Raw genomic sequence first — 21,601 nt, 5'->3', positions numbered from 1 at the left:
GCCATCGCTCATGTAACCATAAAAATTACCATTTATTAATTACACGATTGTCTTTCGTGCGATTATTCGAATTAATATTTCATAGACAAAATATCACTTTGCTTATTATATTATGTCGATCGAGAAAGAGAAGAGAATTAATTATTCGAAAATTCTCGAATTGAAATCCAAAGATCCATTATAACCCACAGAATTTCCGTTCCCCGGAATCTCGTCCGACTCTCGTCGAAACTCGAAAATCGCCATCTTCTTATCTGATTCCACGATCGCGCCCTGGCCCGGATTAAAAGTGGAGGCCTGGCAATTAAGGAGCGGCCGGGACGGAAGTCGATTTGTGAAATTCCGGGTCGGGGAGGGGAGGGGAAGAGGGCAGGATCGTATGAAATCGATGCACGCGTGTACCGCGGTAGCGGTGGACCATTTATCGGTGGTCCCCGCCGCTGTCCTTTTTATTGATCGTCGCAATTAAAACCCCGCGTCTCATTAATTGCGCCGCTGGCCCTTAATTAGGAATCATCAATTCGCGCACGGTTACGTGGCCGGCCACCGTGCGTATGATTAATGGCGGGGATCTTGTGGCTTTTTAGTTGGTCACAAAGTTTTTCGCCCGGTCGCATCGATTTGTCGTTCGACGAAATTCCTCCTCCTCCCTCTCCTTCTTTCGAAATTTTATCCCTCCTTTATGTATCGTTCGCGCTCTGTACTCGCCTCTGCGAATGTGTTTTTTCGATTTATTTCATTCTTTTTTTTTTTTTTTTTTTTTTGAATTTCGAGCGTGTTATTCGCTCGGTCTTGTTCGAACGTTTGTTCGTGCTGAGAGATCAACGACAGGTAACGAGAACGTCAACTCTGCGTGAGATCTCGCGTGTTAAATCGAAGGGGGATGGAAGGAGAGGGCGGGTCGGTGGAGGGAGGAGGCCGTTGGTTTGGAAATCTGTTCTGTTTCTGATATTTATAGGAATTTGCACGGTGATACATTTATTTTGACCGGATACAGCGGGTTTCGATAATTAAAGGGTTGAGGGGGCGTTGTTGGCTCTTCTTTATGGTTGATCCCTTGTTAGTATTGCGCTCGTTAATTGGCTTATTGGTTATTTTTTCCCTTTTGTCGAAGGTTATATTCGATGTTGCATATGGAATCGTTTTAATTATATCGGGACATGGAAATTAATTAAGTTCAGGCACGCGCATTGGGGATGCGCATTGTAGGTAATTAATAATGGTATTTATAGGTTAGGTTCGCGCTCGTTGTTAATTCGACACATCGATTTTACCAAGTGTGGTTGAAGGGAAAGTTTTATTTTAACAAGAGAGATGTAACACGTAATTTCGATACAATTTTTGAAAATTGAAAAGTAATGCGTGATATTTGAAAAAAAGGTTTCTCAATTGTAAATTAATTCTGTTTCAATTTGGAAATTTAATTTTAAGATAATATTGAAATTTATTGTTTACGATTATATAATCATACGATTCTTCGTTATTATAATTGTGTATAATTGTTTTACCTCCCGATGTGATTAATAACAACGCATATCTCGTATTTAACAAACTAACAGAAATGATAAGAATGAAGAAACTGTCGAACATCGAGGTAATTGTTCTTTTCAGTGGATAAGCACGTCTGACTAGGAACGGACTCAAACTACTTTCTCCCTCTAGAATTCTACGGAATAAAAACTTAGAAGTGAATTTTCGTTAAATTTCTTTAAATACGGATACGATTTTCTTGCCAAATATTTCGTCCATTGCAAAAATATTTCAAGACACTTGAAAAAAAAGAAGAAGAAGAAGAAAAAAACAATCTATGCACATTTCTTTCACATTCTTTCAAATCATCTCTCAAAAAATCAAATATAAATAATATCCGCTTGATTCTTTAAAATTATTCTTAACTTTCTTGGTAATAATTTCATTGTTATCGCCAAAACGAAATCGTCCGTTAAATATCACGAAATAAACACATCTCGTCGAAAAAGAAATCCTCAAGGATTAAGCCATTCTTGACGTCTGTTTTCACGTCCGCGCAAGTTGTTCATCGCATCTTTATTCAGAATTTAATCTACGCGAGGAATCTGCGCCGAGAGAGTCGCGCGCGAGTCCGCTCGAACAGGCTCGCAGAGACGATCGAATCGGTCACGTCGTCCCTGCCTTCCCAGAGGCGCGATGCGTGAGCCACGATGACCTTTGTCCCAAAGCTTTGGCGAAACACGGCCAGATTGCACGGTGCTTCGTGCTACGTCTTCCTCGCGTGTCCTCCGTGTACACCCTTGTTCACAAGCGTGTTTGAGGTTATGTACGAAAAATGGGGAAAAATTATTATTAGAAACGTGATTTTAGAACTTTTATTATTATTATTTTAATCTTGAGGGAAGATCCTAAAAGTCGAGTTTTTGTTAACGATATTGTAAAAGATATTGTTAATTTAATATAGGGAATAACATGATAAAATATCAATTTGGGAAGAATATTTGCGTGAATGCAATATTTCCTTTTCTAAATGAATTCTTGGAGATTCAGAATTAAAAAAAAAAAAATGTTGCAATTTTTGTGTCGATTGAACGATGGACATCTATCAATGACAATCATTAATAAATAAATCATATGGATATTTTGTTTCCCTCGAAATGGAATTAATTTTTTTGTATAGTTAAATTTTGTGTTAGCAAAAAAAAAAAGAAAAATTCTAACAGTTCTGATACTTATGAATCAACCTGTATACGTGTTCGTTTATCTGCACGCGAAATATCGATTCAACTTGTTCGCGAAGTTTTATATTCCTCTTTCGTGGTTTTCAGATCATCCTAAAAGTCACTTGAACACATATTATTAGTCAGGTTATGTAAACATATTTCTTGAAAAGCGACCTTTAACGTGACACGTGCGGCACGAACGATTTCGATCTTCGAGAAGAGCTAAAGAAGCGATCGTAAATCGATTCCAATCGAATCGGTTCCGTGAGATTGGTTGTCTGTTTGCTCGGTGCGTGAAACGAATCGAAGGTTGGCAATAATTGTTAATAATAAGAAAAAAAAGAGAGAGAGAATCAAGAATTAAAAAATCAAATAATCTTTTCAAAATATACAATCAATTAAATCATTAAAGCCACGAGGAAACTATTATTATTACAATCGCTGCATTGTGAATTCAGAATATATAAAATATTCAAATAAAAATTTATGTAAATACATACATAAATTATCACAAACAATAATTATGAATATCTAAATTTAATATAACATATAATTAATCACATAGTTAAATATTCTCTAAGAAATTTCCTCATTCTTCAACTTTCATTTTTTATAATTCGTACTATCCACCGCGATATAATATCACATCATTCGAACACAAAAAGATTCGTTCTCAAACTTTTATTCAATTTACACAAACTAGTTCAAACTCGATCAAACTGAATCGATCTTGAATTCCAAAAAAAAAAAAAAGAAAAAAAAAAGAAGAAGAAGAAAACTCGAAGAAAATTAAGAAAATTTCATCGATCAATTTTACTTCTCGTTCTTGCTTCTTTCGAGATAAGAGATAAATAATAAATTGATCGGGAACAGAAGGAAACGAACACGAGCGGCCGATATCGCGGATATATGCATTCAATTAAAGATCGTTATAGAGATGCGATGGCGATCAATTGACTCATCGGCTCGTAATTCGCCAAGCATTAACGAAGGGGAAACAGCGTAGGGAACAGGGATGCGGCGTGTTGTGCGTGGACGATAATTGGCCACGTTCGTACGCGTAACGTGAAATTCTTGTTGCGTTCGAGGCAGCCGGCCGGTCGGTCCGGATGGTCCCGATGCAGGGGTCATGGTTCAGAGGTCGATGCGGGTCTTCCGCACACATCCATATTAAGTGGCTCGCTTTCATGCGAGGCGGCTGGACACTGAAACGCTCTTAAAACGAGCGGATACAGAGTTGCGCTCCGTGTCACCGAACCGATCGATGAACAAAATTCCCCCTGCGCTATTCGTTTTCAATCTTCCCTCGTCTCGTGTTTCTCCTCCTCTTGTTTTATTTGTGATTCTCTCTTATGTGCATTCTTTCTTTCCCCCTGCATGTCTATTAAGTAATATTTTTTTTTTTTTTTTTTACTTCGAATATGGCGTAGATTCCGTGATGATTATGAAACGTTCGAATTTAATTTTGTTTTAATTTTGTTATTTTTCCAGAAGGATTATTTATTATTGAACGTTAATTTTAATTATATTCGGGAAATGGAATCCGGTCGTGGGAAAGAAGGAGATTTATCCTTCGAAAAGAATGAGATGAGAAGGATTATTATATTGATATTTCCTTGCAATGTGTTGTACGACGATTTCGAAAAACAATTTTTGATTATACTTTACCGGTTGATATCGTGGACGTAAGCGTACATATTTGTCTATTTTTATTTTTAAAAAAAAAAATTCAATTTTTAAATGAGCTCATCAAATATTAATATCCATTATCGCTTTTAAGTATTTTTTTTTTTTTTGTATTAAAATTTTTGTTTTATAAATTGCTAAGAATTTAACATTCTTATGAATTCCTCGATATTTTGCGTAGCTTTAACTCTTTTTATGATAACTACTTTATTTACATATAATTCTAATGCTCATCATTATTCGATTAATGCATATTTTATCAATATGGCTTCTACCGATATGGCAATGTTATTAATTTTATAATTAGGATTGTTGAATTACATACAATGACTGTGCGACTTCGGATGAATTTGTATGATTAATAGTTCCATTCTAAAAAAAGAGAAAAATAATAATTAAAAAAATAATTTAACAGTTCTTTTGACAGAAATCATTTTGAGATCTGAAATAATACGTTTGAAATGTATTTGATGCCTGTTACGATGAAACAAGATTTTCGCACGTTATTTTTGTATAATTATCTATTATTTTTAATAGAATAATTATTAATTAATAAGTTGTCAAGAATTGTAAACTCTTTTTTTTTTTTTGAAATACTTTCGTACACGTGTATCGATGAATATGAATATCGTAAAAGATGATATATAATTTTATCATTTTCTTTATTATTGACAAATTATTGAAACGATGGTCATGAAAAATAATTTACCGTTTATTGTTCAAAAAAAAAATGCAGATATTCATAAAGTTTATCGAAAAATTAATAAAACATTCTTCATTTCGCTAATGAATATTGCAATGAAAAATTATTCATTCTCAAAAATTCAACTCTTACAAATATACTCTTATTCTAAGAAGCAAACGAAAACGAGGAAAATAATAATTCGATATCTTCTCGAATTAAAGAACAAATTAATCTATTCTTCGATAATTTATTTTTACATTTTTTTTACGAGTTTTAAATTACATTTTGGATTAATATAAAATTTATCAAAACATTTTTGCAAACGAATATTACGACGAAACTTATTTCCTTTCTAAAAGGTTAGAAATATATTACTCGTGTTATTCGTTTACATTTATCCCTGTCCTTGCGTGAAAAATACGGAATAAGAAGAGAAACCTTAACAGAGGGGACAGAGAGATCACGTTTCTCCATTTTTCCAGAGACAGGGAATCTCACGGTACGCGGTCACTTGGAAAAAAGAAATGCAGTCACGAAGAGAAGAAACTCGACTGTATCCTCTCCACGCCATATTTAACTCTTTCGCCAGAGATGTGCACATATCCGCTCATATATATATATATATGTATTCATAGATTATTATCTCAATTTTATATAACATTATACAGAATTATATAATATAACATTATACATTATTGCAGAATTAATTCTTTCGGCGAATTAAAATTCATTAAAGAGAATAAAAAGAGAGAGAGAGAGAGAAATTAACTCATTTACTCTTTTAATTAGAAAGATAATGCGAAGGAAACAGGATATTTGATACGAAGAGCACATTACAAATTCTCCTCTTTTAATTTAACAATTAACCAAAGAAAATGACGTTGCTTAGACGCAGGTATTAATTTTCATAACTTCATATTTTTCGCGCGACATTAATGGCTGCTTCCCTGATGATTGAAAAAAGAATATTTTCAAGAAGAAAGAGATGGAAATCGCAAATGGAAAATAAAACTTTTATTCGGAGTATTTATTAAAATCATTAGAATTTTAATTATGATTTATCGGTGGTAATTGAAATGCGTATAGGATTAATTAAAAATACTTTTCATCGTGGGAATAAATAAATATACAGAAATAAAGGAGAAAATGTGTTTATAAAAATTATAAGCAAAAACGTTTTAAAGTACACGTGATTCGGTAATCAATGTTTTGCTACTTTGCTTTTATCGGGTCACAAAAGTCACCGTTAATTTTCTGTGTAACATTTGTACCTCACAATCTGGACGAATTTGACATGTTGCGTAAATAATTTTCGTTACGCGCGACTGACATTTTAAAAATATCATCCATCCATTCATTCAATCAATATCTATCTAATACAATAATTTAGTTAATAATTAATAATTTTATTATACAACTTATTTAAACCATATTACAACATAAATCTCTATAAATCTTCCTAATTCAACAATTCAAATCCGACACCTGTTGAAAAAAGAAAAAGAACTAATTAAAATTTTATGAATAAAATTTTACATTACTTGAAATATTTGAATTTACTCGTCAACATTTATATACAATCACCATCTCGATTCCTCCATTCTCGAGCAACAAATTATCGAAACAACTATTATTCACCGAACGTCAACCATCTGTTGACACATCCACGATACTTGATATCGTGAAAATTGCAAGATTGAACGAATAAAAAAAATCCTTCCCATTTCGAAATTTCCATTCTCGCGATCGAAAGATACGCCGATCCCTTCCTTCCCTCTGAATAAAGGGAGAGAAGCGTCTCCTCCTTCGACGCGGCGACGCGTCTGGCGGCGTCGAAACGGTACAGAAGAAGCCGCGGAGAGATGCGGACGCGAAGGAGAAGAAAGAGGAGCGCGGGGAGGGGGAGGGTCGGCCGGGTCGGAGGGATCGAGAGGGTCAGGGGTCACGGGTCGTACGGCATAGCCCTGACCTTCGACCTTATCCCCTTCCAGAGCTCTTCCCCGCACAGACCCCTACCAGTCGTACCTAGAACTCGCTTCTACTTCGTGTCCGACTCCGCTTCGGGACTTCGCGGTGTGGCCGCGCGGTGTCTTTCGTTTCGTTCCAATTCGTCGCAGGAAAAAGAAAAGAAAAGATCCTTCTCGAGTGTTTATCAAGTGTCTTCGAACGAAAACTTTAAATTCGAAGAGGATTAGCGTATCGATGACGAAGCGAAGTTCTCGTGAAGTTTGAGTTTCGAGACCAACCTTGACACAGTTTCGAAAAGAAAAGAAAGAAGGAATATCCGAAACGTGGACGTAACGTTTGACACGGTTTCATTGCGACGTGAATGAATGATCGTGGTTCATGGTCTACACGCAGTGATAGAAGGAACAGTTTCGTCTTTTCGTGAAATCTTGAAGCGAGGCGACCTTGGCACGGTTCAGTTTTGAGGATTGGCTGAAGTTTGTGCGAGTTTGAAGAAGAAGAAGAAGAAGAAGAAGAAGAAGAAGAAGATGACGTGACGCAACAACGTGGTAAGGAATGAGATTGAATTTTGTCACAGTTGGCACAGTTTGGCGAAAGTGGAGGTGGAGGTGGAGTGGTTGGAGGTGGTTGATCAAGGAGCGTGCAGCGGCGCGCAGTGGGGCCTCGTGACACGGTGTAACGACGCATCGATTCGATCTTTACAACAGCCGACCACGCTGATGGAGCCTGTTGTTCGTGGCGTGGCCGCTCGGATACGCGCGTACGCCCGGCTCGGCCGCTTCTTTGTGTCACGCGATTTGGATGAATTGATTTTGACCGATTGCTTCGAGTTGCTTGGTTCGGGGGACGAGACTGGTACGCGAGAGTGGTTGCATGGTTTGAGTTGTGTAAATAGTAAATTCGTCTCTCTGCGAATAATTTTTCTTCCTTGTCTCAATTTGCATATCCGCTCTCTGTTAATTCGTTTCGAGAGATTAAGGGAGAATTGCATTCGTCTTTATACGAACGAATAGTGCTTTCTTTTTCCTCGCGAAATTTTATTGATTGTATTGTATTAAAATAATCGGTATTGGATTTTACTTGGTCCATGGTCGTGGTTGTCTAGTTTAAAGAGGATACGTGGTCAGAGATAGTTCAATCGTTGTACCTGATGTAGTTGTCAATTAGGATGATAGAATTTTGGAGGATGACTGGGAAGATAGATGGTAGAAAAAGTAGAAAAATTTTGAATTATTTCAATCGATGCTTTCACCTTTGCCGTTGTAGCGACATTCGACATTTCACCTGACTAGTTTATATATGATAAACTGCTTTCAAAGACTGTTTATATAATATGAATTGATTTTCATATTTTCATAATTTTGAATGTATTTTCATAATAAGGAATTTATCTATGTGAATTTTTTTTTTTGGAATTAAATTATGGCATTAATGAATTTTTCATCTAGTTAAGTGTCTAAATAGTGAATTAAAATATCGATTACAATTCGACGTTTGGGGATTGCAAATCAATTGAAATATAAATATGAATTGAAGGATATATTTTCAGAATAGCTTTGTTTTATATTTAAATCGAAACATTGTTTTAAATAAAAAATTATACTACTCCTATATATAAAGATATATTTTATGCTAAATTCAGATCGTACATCAAAAAATTCAACGACTATACAATGATATTTTTTCGATAACTTCCATTCAATATTTCATCATTTATTTTTACCAATGTACAAATTATGCAATTTTTATCTGACCAAACTTCTACAATTTCTACTCTAGCTTACTTTTCCTCTTGTCATTTGCAATTCATTAATCATTCAAAAATATGCAGTAAAAAATATTTGAAAGGATTTTTGAAACGAATCTATTCTATCCTTAATTAAAATCCACTGATCTATCTATTCTTCTTTTTCAAGATATTAAGGAAACATTTTAAATTCTACGTATGTTTCATTCTATTAACTTTTGTATAAAAGATATCTTCGATTCGATCGAAATATCGCAAAATCGCTGAACACATGAATGCAGATATTTAAGAAGCATAAAAATTTCATATCAAGATAAAATATACACGAAAAAGAAATTCTTCGTAGAAAAATCGAAAATATTAAAAAACTTGTTAAATTTCGAAATGGTAGATAATTGTACGATGCGCTAGATGGCGCAATCTTAGCTTTTTGAATCTGTCGTGCCAGGATGAAACGTTACCTTTAAAAACCGCGAAAATATTCACGCGCTTGGCTTTCGATTCGATGGATAAATTACCGGTGAAATTGTCGTCCGGTGCTCGTCGATGGCGTCTGTTAAACGCATGGACAAATGTCGCTCGTAAATCGGCGTTAGTACCTAGTAACGTTACTCCAGATGCAATGCTTTCTCTTCGAGCCGGAGTGTCGCGCATTACAGTCACCATGATGAATGTAATGACAATAAATTATTCTGGATATCGGTGGTAATGCCGCTTTATCGTGTGCACGATACGTAACGTCCATTAAGAAAGAAATCGACTTCGCTTCGATGAAATATCGTTTATTTTTTTTTTTTCTTCTTTTCCAACTTTTGTCCGGACAAATTGCTATTAGATATCGGTATAATGAAGTGTATAAAGAAAAATTAGTAATTTTCACAGATCAAATTGTATAATTCTACCTATCGTTCGAATCAATAACTATTTCTCTCTGATAAAAATATTTCCTCCGCCCCCCAATTCTTAAAATATATCTTACGACATTCATTCTAATATAATTCATTCGATAATTCTTAAAATTAAAGAATGAAATATAGAATATCGAGTATCTCGTTTATACCATTTAGAAGAATATTAAAATGAGAATTTATTGCACAAATATATCTGCATACGTAGAAAAGTTATATACGTACTACTTATACACACGTAGAATAATCTGACCTAGCTTTAATATTTTATTCAGGCAAATTCTATTAAATTAGCAAAAATTTCGTATCTAAATCCCACATTCTATAATCCTCTCAAATTACAATCACGACGATGCGATCCCGACAACATAACCTCAAACAAATATCTCCTATAAACACGGACGCCTCACCTACTAAAAGGCAAGAGTCTCAATACCCATAATAAAACGCTTTTTTTCGTCTGAAGAAATCTTCATCGTCCATTCGGCCGCCAGTATCGCAAATCTCCTCCAAGTTCGCAAAGTCAGCGTGTATCTAGAGACATCGGGCACGGAATGAATCGCGTTGATCGTTTGCACGCGTGTACGTGGATGCGTAGGTATCGTAGATTACGCGTGGCGCACGAACGACCTCTCTGTGCACGGTTCGTTAGCAAGGATCGTCCTCCTCGTCTGCCATGGCGACGTGACCCGACGTGGGCGCGGGCCACGCGTCGCTAATTACGAGCAATCAGCCGCGAACTCGATGCAAATCCGGTCTCTGGAAAGGGCAGTCGGAGAAAGTGATTAGGGGATTGGTTCATCTCGCAGAGGAGACAGGTCTTTTCGAGAAAATTAAAATTGTGCGAAGTGTATTTGAAGAAAAAAAAAGCAAAACATTTGAAATATTCATTATGCGATTCTTTTCTTTTTTTCTTCGTTTTTTTATTACTGTATTGAAATAAATGGAATAATTATGGTAGTTTTTTTGTCTGCGGTTAAATCACGAAGAGGAGATGTCGCGAAATATTTCATAAAAATATTTGGAGCGAGTTTTGCTTGGGAATTTTAATGAGTTTAGAAAAAAAAAAAAAGAAAGAATTTTACACGAAGAACGAATAGTTGAAGAAGTTTTATCACGTTTGATTCGTCATATTATTTGTTTTTAATTTTTTCCTCGAATGACATATATATACTAGATTATTTTTTTCTTACAAAAAGAAGTGGTTGTTAAGAATAAAAGAAACGTTATCGATTTGATCGAAACATCAAATGATCACACTCGATCAATTCTCGACTTCGATTCTTTCTCGCCGATCGACGAAGAAAGTGGCCGCGTGCCCCGAACGAGAGGAAGTTCGAATCGCCTCACCTTTCGTAGGTTCTGGTTTTATCCTCGGCCCCTACCAACGCCGCCTCCTGAACCTCCACCACCTTCTCCGAGTTCCGCCCACAACGCGTGCCCCTTCGTTCCCTTTGCTCCATCCCCGCGAACTCCCACGCCACGTGCTCGTTTCGCTCGATCCTCTGCTCCTTCTGGTCCACCAGGAAGCCCTCCATCCATCAAGCGCGACTAACGAGTCGCTTTTCATTCATGATCTACGGGGGCCAAGACTCCTCGACTTGTCTCGAAGGGATTCAGGGATTTATTTGGTGAACGATTACATTACGAGAGGTTATTGATGGCCAAATTGGCCAAAATTGGCGATAAAATAAAATATTTTATACGGCTGAGCGTCACTGTGATCTACTATATGAATTTATGATAAATGAATTTGTCAAGGAGATTTGATCGCGCATCTTTAATATTACGATATAGATAATATTCATTAATTTACATTGTATACAATATACAAATCATAATACAGAAAAAAAATTTACAAATTTATAAATTTACATGTTTTGTAATATATTAATCTATAAATAGATTCTAGAAGGTTCGAAACGAATACTAAAATTGATGTGCAAAAATTTCGATTGAAGTTTATTCGTTGATTTATAAGAAATTAAAGTTTACGTTGGATGAAGCGAGATGGCGATAATGTTGGAGAGCGCCACGTCGCGTTGCGGCGATTTAACGAAGACGAAGCAATTGTCTCGCTCTATCTTCCTCTTACCTTTTATCTTCCTCTAACGCAAATTTCAGCTGCTTATAACCTGACAAATAATCGAAATTTTTGTGTATCCATTTTTGTATTTATTTTGACAGCAAAGAAACTTTACGAGCATTTTAACTCTCTCTAATAGAATAAAAATTGCTTGTCCATTGATGTTGCAAGATTAAGAATTTTTTTATCTTGTTATGCATATTTGGAAAGCAAATTTTTTATAATTATAATCGTAATTAATCGTTATTATCATTTTCAAAAATTAATATCTTATTCAATTGAATAAATGTGAATTTTTTAATCTTGATGATCTTCATTAAAAATGAAATATATGCAAAAAGTGAAAAGTCAATGCAAGAGAATAATAAGAAAAATTAATTCTAATTTTAATGACTTATCGGGGAAATATAAAAGGGAATTAAGGAATATTCAAAATATCTTTCTTTCATTGTATCACGATATTACGTATGCATTTTAGCATATATAATCCGTTTTTCAAAATAATTTTGAAAATAATCTTTAGATATTCTAATACTCTTGTCTTTTTTTCATTTCAAAAATTTATTATTATGCATATATTTTATTTCAAGTTTTAATATAAAATAATTTCTGATAGATAAATTGATTTGTAAATTTAAAAACTTATTTAAAAATGATGTAAATTTTATTATAGATACATTATTGCAATGTCTTTCGTATTTTATATTAAAATGTAGGTTCATCACCTATGATCCAGAACTCAATTTCCATTAATTTATAACTCATTTAAAATTAAAAATTTATGGTTAAAATATTCACCTTTTTGTGCAAACTAGTACGTATTTACTGAAGAAATAAAATATCATTAAAATATGTTAAAAGATGGAAGTAAATAATTTAACTAATAAATAGAAAAATATTATAATAGCATTATTTAATTTGTATAATGTGAAATTAATAATTTGAAATTTAGATTTACAATAATAGTTAAAAGAATACAAAGAATTTTATCAATTTTAAATAAAAATTATTAAATATATTAGTTTGATATTATATAAAAGAATATATTTACATAAAACTTTTAATGCATTATCCAAAACAAAAATTATTAATCAAAAATATATAATATGTATGTAATATTACATTGATTCATATTTTAATGTGTTCTAAATAATATAGAAGAATTTGTTGTAGAATTTATTTTTAGAATAAGATTAAAATTCATAAAAAAATTGATCAGATTTCTTGTTATTTGAAAGGATATCGGTTACCAATTATCATTATTTCTTCTCTTACTTAATATATAATGAAAAAAATTTTCATATTTCATATAATGTTTCATAATTTTCTTATTAGTATCAAAGAATATTACTACATATCTTTGATTTCTAAGAAAAATTAAATTTGTTCCAGATTCTATTTTGCATCAACTTATTAACAAGAAATAATATATTAAAATTTATACATTACAATTTTTTATAATTTCGTAAATGATATCTATTACGAGATAATAACGACTAATTTTATAAAATATATTATAATCATATAAAAATTAATTATTAAATAAAGTTAAATAATTAAAATGCTGTTTATTAAATTATTGAAATAAAACGATATTTTATTATTCATAATTTATAATATATATCATTTCATAATGGAAATAGAAGAAATCCGAGTTCGAAGAGTATATTTTATATTCTTGGATCAATTCATATAAATGATACATTAATATTATTAGTTGAAATATTAATCTGATTGAAAAACTCTATTAATTCAAAATAAAACTTCTGAATTTGCATGTCTTTGATACTTTAATCTAAAGAGAAAAAAAAAAATTTACAATTTTATACTAACAGCCAACGCAAGATCAAAGAGGTTAAAAACTTGAAGCAGCAAAAACCGCGACTGGTCATGGACATAAAACATCGACTTTTTTTTTTTCTTAATTCTAATTATCGCAATTACAACGCTCGAGGCATGCTTCAACGGACGCGAATCGATTCAACCTGCAATTCTTCAGTTGCACATTCTAGAGAAATAATAAAGTTCGCGTACTTTTCTTTCCCTCCTCCTCTTCTCTCCTCCTCGAGCCAACTATTTTGCATGGCTTCTTTCTTTCGGAATTCCTCCGTTTTTCTTGCTCGAGACTGTTACGTTACGCCTTGGTAACTGTACAGGCTTCTGAGTTTAAAGGATAAAGAATGATCGGCGCAGCGGTGGCGCGATTTATTTCTTCATGGTCAAGCGGTATAGAGAAATATGCGAACAGTTTGTTTCACGCTTCGACCAAGTTCATTCTGTGGAATGTTGGGCGAACAAGACATTTTTTACACGAAGAATATGTCGTGGAAAAATGCACGCTTTCTACCTTCTAGCATTTCAATTTTCAAAGGAGAAATAAATTCAACTCGAACTCTCTAAACACTTGATTTTACTTGAATATTCGAAAGATCAAATTTAGAAATTATAAGTCGTAACACTGTTATCACAAAATTGCCACATACCAAATCTTCATTCAACATCTTCATTCTCTACCAAAAAAGAAATTACACCAATCTCTCTATCCCCGAAACCACGATACGCTCCACCTAACCTCAACCACATCACGAGTGACACGCCATCTATTCCATAAACTCCTCTTCCACAACTTTCGTCGAATGTTTCCAACGCTGTTCTCCATCGGTTGACTGCGTTTCTCAAACACGTTCCGCGCGTTTAACGCGGAGAAAAAAACTTCGACCATCGTTTGCCAACAAGGCAAACAAGGAAAGAAGGAAGGAAGGAAGGAAATCGAATCGAATCGCCTCGAGATTCGAGCGCACGATTCCTGAAAACGTTTAATCCGGGCAAGGAGGTGGCGTTGCGCGGAAAAACAGTAGGCAGTTTTGCATGCGGGGAAGGAAGGAAGGAAGGACACGCCTCGTGGCAGGGCCGCAAAGCGGGCTTATCGGCGGGATCGCGCGAAATAGCACGGTTACGACGTGTTTTATGATCCGCGCGGATAAGTGCGCGTTCCTTTCTAGCGGCAAAGTGGCAAAACCATCGTGATAGGAAGGAACGCGGTCGATCCTGAAAGCGTTGAATCCTTGGGTGCAGCAGCAGCTGCTGAAAGAGCAAAGGGTGTTGCAGTTTCTTCTCCTCGAGGAGCCTCTTCGGGGGGACTTTTTGCCGGCCCTGGATGGGCGTGCCTTGCTTTATACCATGTGTGTGCAGGAGATTGTTTCGCCCAGGAGAATGGTAATCTGTAATAGGTGTGATAGATGTACTTGGATATTGGTTTGGAATGGGTAGTTGTTGCGTTTTCATTCGCGAGGAAAGAAATTTTTAATAATATTTGGAAAATTCTTTTTCAAGTGATTCAATTATTGGGTCGAGCTAATTTAAATTCACGGGGCTAAAAGTAAAATTGGAACTGCATGGAAATGTCGAAAAGTTTTTAAAGTTTGTTGAAAATGTTCAGCCTCGATTGGGGCTTTCGCTTCGTTCCACGAGAATACGGAAGAAACAACAGTAAGAAAATTCCCAACTTTTTTTCGAAAACAAAATTTACGCATTTATCGCAATGATCGACAAGTCGGTATCAAAATAATCCTAATCTTCACCATCACGTGAAATTACGACTTCTTCTTCTTCGAAAAGAAAGCACAACACCCTCCCCTATCGTCGTTATCATATAAATCAACGAGGAACGGCCAACCAAATTTGTCTTCAAACTCTGGAATCCACGCTAAAAATGACATACATCGAGGAATCATCGTTATTAATAAATTTTTAACACTCTCAGTCCACGGTGAAACCAAATTTGTCGCGGCAAAACGAGAAACTGGCTTAACGAGATCGGTGTCCTTAATCCCGGCGAGGCCTTAATCGCGAATTTATGGCTTAATGTATCGGCGTGTCGGCCACTCTCGACGTTGAAACACCGGGGAAACGAGTAATCGCGCAATATCAATGGTGGCTGCCACGAAGCAACCCCATGCTGCGCGTCCACCGGCTTCCAATCCGCTCGAGCGCGTGGACGAGGGAAAAAGTGTGCGCGGCTCGAGGAGGGAAAGTTCCAGCCGGTAGCTGGTCCCCCGCTGCGAAGTTTTCTCATTTCGAGCGTTTTCACGTCGGATAAATACGTACGTCCTTGTGAAAGGAGGAGGGGTCCAATTAAATCGATCCGCAAACTCGCTTCTGTTAGCCGCATCGGGCATTGATTTAATTAGCTTCGAACGATGATTGTGCGTCTCTCATCGTCGCTCTTCGACCAAGATGATTGATCGTAGATGTTCGTGGATTATATGTGTGTGTGTATACCATAGTCTTTGGATCATTATACTTTCAACTCAGACGAATATCTTTAAATATCTCTGAATTCTTCAAATTTAATTAACTCCAGCAAATTAATTTTTCCTTAACTTAAGTTTGTGATTATGGCGTGAAACGAAAGCGTCCATATTCATCTGGAAATCATGATTGGAAAACGATTTCTATCAATTTATCAACGCGTAATTGCGATCAAAAGAGTGCTCGGCGCGACCAAGGAAGCTGTATTAGTTAACCTTGTCGAATAGATAGGTACCTTCTGGCCGGTCGTGCATGCTAAGTAGCCACTTCGTGGGTGGTGCCCCCAACCACCAGAGCCTAACACAGAGGAGCACGTGGTATTCGTCGATCGATCGATCGATCGATACGCGTTCCATCCCCGAGTGATTGGAATTGCTACCCCCTCTATTCGGATTGTCGAACCGACAGACCGGCTGAACGCTTCATTGATTTCGATCTTTCGTTCGCCGCAAGTGCACGCTGAAGGTCAAAGGTTCTCCCCAACCTTTCTTCTCTCCTCAACATCTATTCTAAATGTAAATTTGTAATGTGAACCAACGTTTACCAATAGTTGCTTTAATTATTACCGTTATGATGCCATTGTACACACGCAGGAAAGATGTTTATAAAAGAAATTATAAACGCGCTGTATTTAGTATCAAAGAGTATCGATTATCCATATCCTCATGTACGTAACGTATACGAGATACTGATCGGTAAGATTGGGCACAATTAAACCTTTTTCTCATTCCTTTGCAAAATCTTGTATATAATAGCGACCGATTATCGTTAAGATAATTTCTATTATCCAATTAACCCGTTAGAATTACCCTCTGATTAACCTCTGAGCTTTCTCCTTTCGAACACGATCGTACACGTGCTGCACACCCATGTAAAATTTCACAATTTCGAATTTTTTTATCACAACACCGCCAACAATATGAACCTCTCGATATTCGCAGCAATATTCTTTTCAAGCGTTAATAATTAAGAAGTATCGTTGCGACGGAACGATTCCTTGCAACAATAGCCAACCAACCATTGACTCACGATAGTTGTGCATTGTTGAACAATGAAACGTAGATCCCACGGATCTCGATCCCCACGATCGATTTGATTAAAATCTTCCCATTGAGCTCATGCGAGTCCTTGGAGAACCGACATCTAGGGCGGTCTCTTTAATGACAGTCGGGGAGGGGGGGGGGAAGGGTTACGCCGTGGGTGGTGCCTTGCATCTGCATTTGTTCGATTCTCTCGTTTATCCGTCGTTCGAAATCCTATCGATTCCCCGATCTGACCGGTTCGCCATGTTTTTTGTTCCAGGTTCGGAGAAGAATGGATTTCCTGATCCCGGTGCTTCCTTCCTTCAACTCGGTGAGTTAAATGTCTTCCTTTATTTTATCTTTATTTACGCTTGCACGCCATTTCAACCACGTTCCTTTCCATATCTATCTATCTATCTATCTAATCAATTTAATAAAATAAAATTGGATCGAAAGTGTCATCAGTTGTCGTCTTAAACACGATTACAATGATAGAATTTGAAAAGTTTAGAGGCTTATTTGAATTAAAATTCAATTCTCGTTTCTTTCTTTTCTTCCATTCCAAAACGTTGAAAGAAACGAGCGCGCGAGACAGTTGGACAAAAAGAGAGGTCCAAGATCCATCATTCTAAGGCGAGGAGCTGCTCGCGTGCAGAAGGGACATATCGTCTTCCTCGTGAGATAACAAAGCATTCCAACCCTCGACCGGCGCAGGTCCTCGGTTGGTGTAGGAAAAGTTGCTCGCGTGGTTCGTGTCGTGCCTCGTCCAATTTACATAAACACGTACTCATCGATCGCAGGCCCAGATTGCCGGCCGTTATTACTTCTACGACCGGTTAACTTCCCCCGACTTCTAGGGCCGCGAATAATCGTTACGCCCTAATCGTTTCGTTACGCATCGAAATCGATACACCACGAGATCGCTCGAAGATTATCACTCGAGGCCCTCCCTAAGATCCTCCCTGTCTCTGTTTTAAAGGTTATGGGATAGCGTTAAGAGTTAAAGAAATATATTCGAAAATCGGTCGATTTAAACTGGAAATCGAAATTGCTCCGGTCAAAAAGAAAATCCAAGAAACCCAATAGGATAGGACAACTCAAGATCGTTGGTCCATCGATCTTCCGTAATCGAGTCGAAAAAAAAGAAGGATTAATCCTCTCATCGTTTCGACGAACTGACCGAAGTAGCCTGACGCACAATCCCCGCCAGTTGTAACTCCTCTTTCGAAGGAACGGCGATTAAATTGCATCCTCCTCTTTCGAAGAGGCAGCCAAGATCCAATGTGGCGGCTCCATCCTCGAGGCGGATGCAAAGCAAAAATAATTGTGGTCATTACTTTGTTAAACAGGGTTTTGCCACCGTTACCCCCCCTCCCCCTCCCTCCCCCCTCCGCCCCGCTATTCCTTCGCCGTCCTCGTCTTCATCCCCCCATCGTCTTCACGCTGACGGTATACACGCGCGACGCTATAAAATTTTTACTGCACCCTTGGCGGCGTTATTGGCGAGTTCGCGCGCGTCCCTCCCCCTCGCCTCGACGCCCGGGACGTCGTTAACGACGCGAAATTGCGCCGGTGCCGCGTTTGTTTGTCATGGACGGCGACCATTCGCCACCGATCCAACGCCCGTTTAACCAGAACGAATTGCAACGACCGTCCGCGATAATGACAGGTATGCCACGCTATTCTCGCCCTCCTCAATGTATACTCTTTGCTTTCGTCTCACCTTTTTATTTTTTTCATCTTTCTTCCCTTCTTTTTTTTTTTTTTTTTTTTTTATGGGGATGCTCTCCTCTCTGGGGGAGCATAATTTTCAGACTCGGTGTATATTCACGGTTCATCGAAACATGTCGAATTTAACGGAGAGAACGGAAAGAGACTTCTGTGCGGTGGATTTGATTACCTTCCTTTTTTTCGATATCTCTTATCCTCTCTTGAATCTTATCGGTTCTACTTCTCGAGAGTACACGTTATTATATGGAGTTATCAGAGAGAACGTTCAATTTATGGAATGTTTATGGATGGAAAGGAATTTTCTATGATATGCTCTTCCCCTTTCTTTTTTTTTTTTTTTTGCTTTTCAAAACAAAAAATGGATTTATCGAAGGACTTGAGTTTTACGAAGATTTTATAGGATAGAACGGAGTTTCGCTGCAGTGATGGATACACTCTTTTCCTTCTAAATCGAAATTTTTAATATTTCTTCCTTTCCTCGTGGACACGGTTGGATTTATCGACGATATGGCCATCGAATATTTATGGAAACGCACGACGACTCCTTTCCTTCCTTTCTTTTGCCTTTCCATTTAATACTTTTTATCCCCGCGTAGATGGTTTCTCTGGGGGCATAGTCGCGCCACGGATTTATCGGCTGTTACACGGCGGTAACCGATTTATGGAAAGATATAGGGAACGTCCGGTGTCGCTTTTGCCGGTATCGGGCGGCTGTTATCGATAGCCGCGTCGATAGCTGTAACTTTTTGGCGTCACGGAACATCGATTGCCGGAGACGGTGTAATTTATGAAAGTGGCGGTTCGGTGAGCAGGAGGCGATTTATTGGAAGTCGTTCCGTCGAACGGTGGCGGTGTTCGCGGTTCAATGATCGAATAGGCGTGGAGGTAATGGCGAATAGTGGATGCGAATAAAAGTGGTATACCGGTTAAAGTTGTGTTTGTGTTTGCGCAGCTTGCGGTGTATGACGGATCGATGCGGCTTTGGGGATTGGAAATATATATATAATAAGGGAAAATACGATAAGCGTCCTCTCTTTTTTTTTTATTTTGATAATTGAAAGAGATGCTTCGTAATGGAATGAAATTTTTCACGATTATATCATTCGTGAACGATAATTAAAGTTTCGTTACTCAATTTCTTTCTTCTCTTACGTTTCACGATTAAACAACGATGTAACGACGATAAGAAATAAAATAATTGCCGTAAATGAATTAGTAGTTTAATTTATGTCAGATGAAGCGAGACATTGCGCCGCGTCGCGGCGACAGAACGAAACAACTCTATCTTCGTCACTCCTTTATCTTTCTCTCTCTCTCTCTCTCTCTTTCGCTTCAACCAACTTCAATGTGATCGCATAATAAATAAATACGCCTGAATTTTTGCGCGAATCAACTTCTGTGATTCACTTTAACTCGCTATTCCAATGTGTCTCAACATCTCTCATTTAAATCAATTAATACGATCGATTTAATATTAATAGATATAAAAATTAAACGCGTGGATCATCGATCCACACAATTCATCGTTTCGCGATTATTTTAGAGAAAAATATGCGAAAGAAAGATCGATCGTCGTTACAGTCGGCGAAATCGTGGAATCCAGTTTTAATAGATATAAAACTTAAACGCATGGATCATCGATCCACGCAATTCATCGCATTCGTGGTTTCGCGATTATTTTAGAGAAAAACGTGCGAGAGAAAGATCGATCGTCGTTACAATCAGCGAAATCCAGTTTTAATAGATATAAAAATTAAACGCATGGATCATCGATCCACGCAATTCATCGCATTCATTGTTCGTTTCGATTATTTTAAAAAAAAATGTGCGAGAGAAAGATCGATCGTCCAGTTTTAATAGATATAAAAATTAAACGCATGGATCATCGATCTACGAAATTCATCGTTTCGCGATTATTTTAGAGAAAAACGTGCGAGAGAAAGATCGATCGTCGCGAAATCGTGGAATCCAGTTCGCAAAGTTAAGGTGGCCGCGTTCCATCGATACGTCGAGGACGTACGCAGAGTTCGTTGTAACCGTACCAGACGTAATAGGATAGCACGGTCGTCGAATGAGAGCCGCAGAGGCCGATCAATTATGCCGGTCGATTCCAGGCCACGAAATGTCAAGGCTCCACCTCGATGGAATTCTAAGCCTCATCCTCGCCGTCCAGTCTCGAACCTGATACGTGCTGCGTGCTCGTGACACGAGCGCCATTGATAATGACGCGTTAGCCCGATCTTGCACGGGAATATCGATTCGATCAGCCTCTTTTATTAACGAGCTACCATCGTTATAGCGTTGCCATCGTGATGCAAGTCTGTGTATATATATATACATGTTAGATCGGCCAAAAAGAGGAATTTCAAACACGTTTCTTCGAACAATTACTGATCCGCTTGAACATCGTTGATGAATACTTAAAAATCGTTCAATTTTCCGAGCGGAAATTTCATCCAAATCGCCATATCGATTCACTTAACTCCCCTCAAACGGTATCGTAGCACTTAATCTCGAAGACGACACGAAAATCCATCAGAATTTTAATTTTATCGCGATCAAACCCATCGCCAAAATAATTAACAACATCCCTCGAAACATCCCTTCGAAACGTGGACAAACAGCTATCTCGGAATAAGCGAACACTTCCTCGAAGAAACGAGGTAGCCGTTCGCCTCAACGACTTCCCCGTTCCATCCTTCAAAACGATCCCATCAAAATTTTAATTTCACCTTCCAAATCCGCGGATCGTATAGGCTGCCAC

General features: G+C 37.1%; 1 protein-coding gene across 1 annotated transcript in view; it reads left to right on the top strand.

Moving 5' to 3' along the window:
• Window positions 1-21,601, top strand: part of LOC100871460 (uncharacterized) — a 245,944-nt gene that overhangs the window by 50,558 nt on the left and 173,785 nt on the right. Inside the window, exon 2 of the mRNA XM_086914112.1 lies at window positions 17,387-17,437. Within this exon, the coding sequence (XP_086770238.1) occupies window positions 17,387-17,437 (51 nt within the window). The remainder of the gene's footprint in view (window positions 1-17,386; window positions 17,438-21,601) is intronic.

Source organism: Apis florea, unplaced genomic scaffold, assembly GCF_048593485.1.
Source record: "Apis florea isolate Af1SG1 unplaced genomic scaffold, ASM4859348v1 contig_3585_pilon, whole genome shotgun sequence".
Lineage (NCBI taxonomy): Eukaryota > Metazoa > Arthropoda > Insecta > Hymenoptera > Apidae > Apis > Apis florea.
Note: the sequence above shows the minus strand (reverse complement) of the source record. Positions and strands in the feature narration are given on the sequence as shown.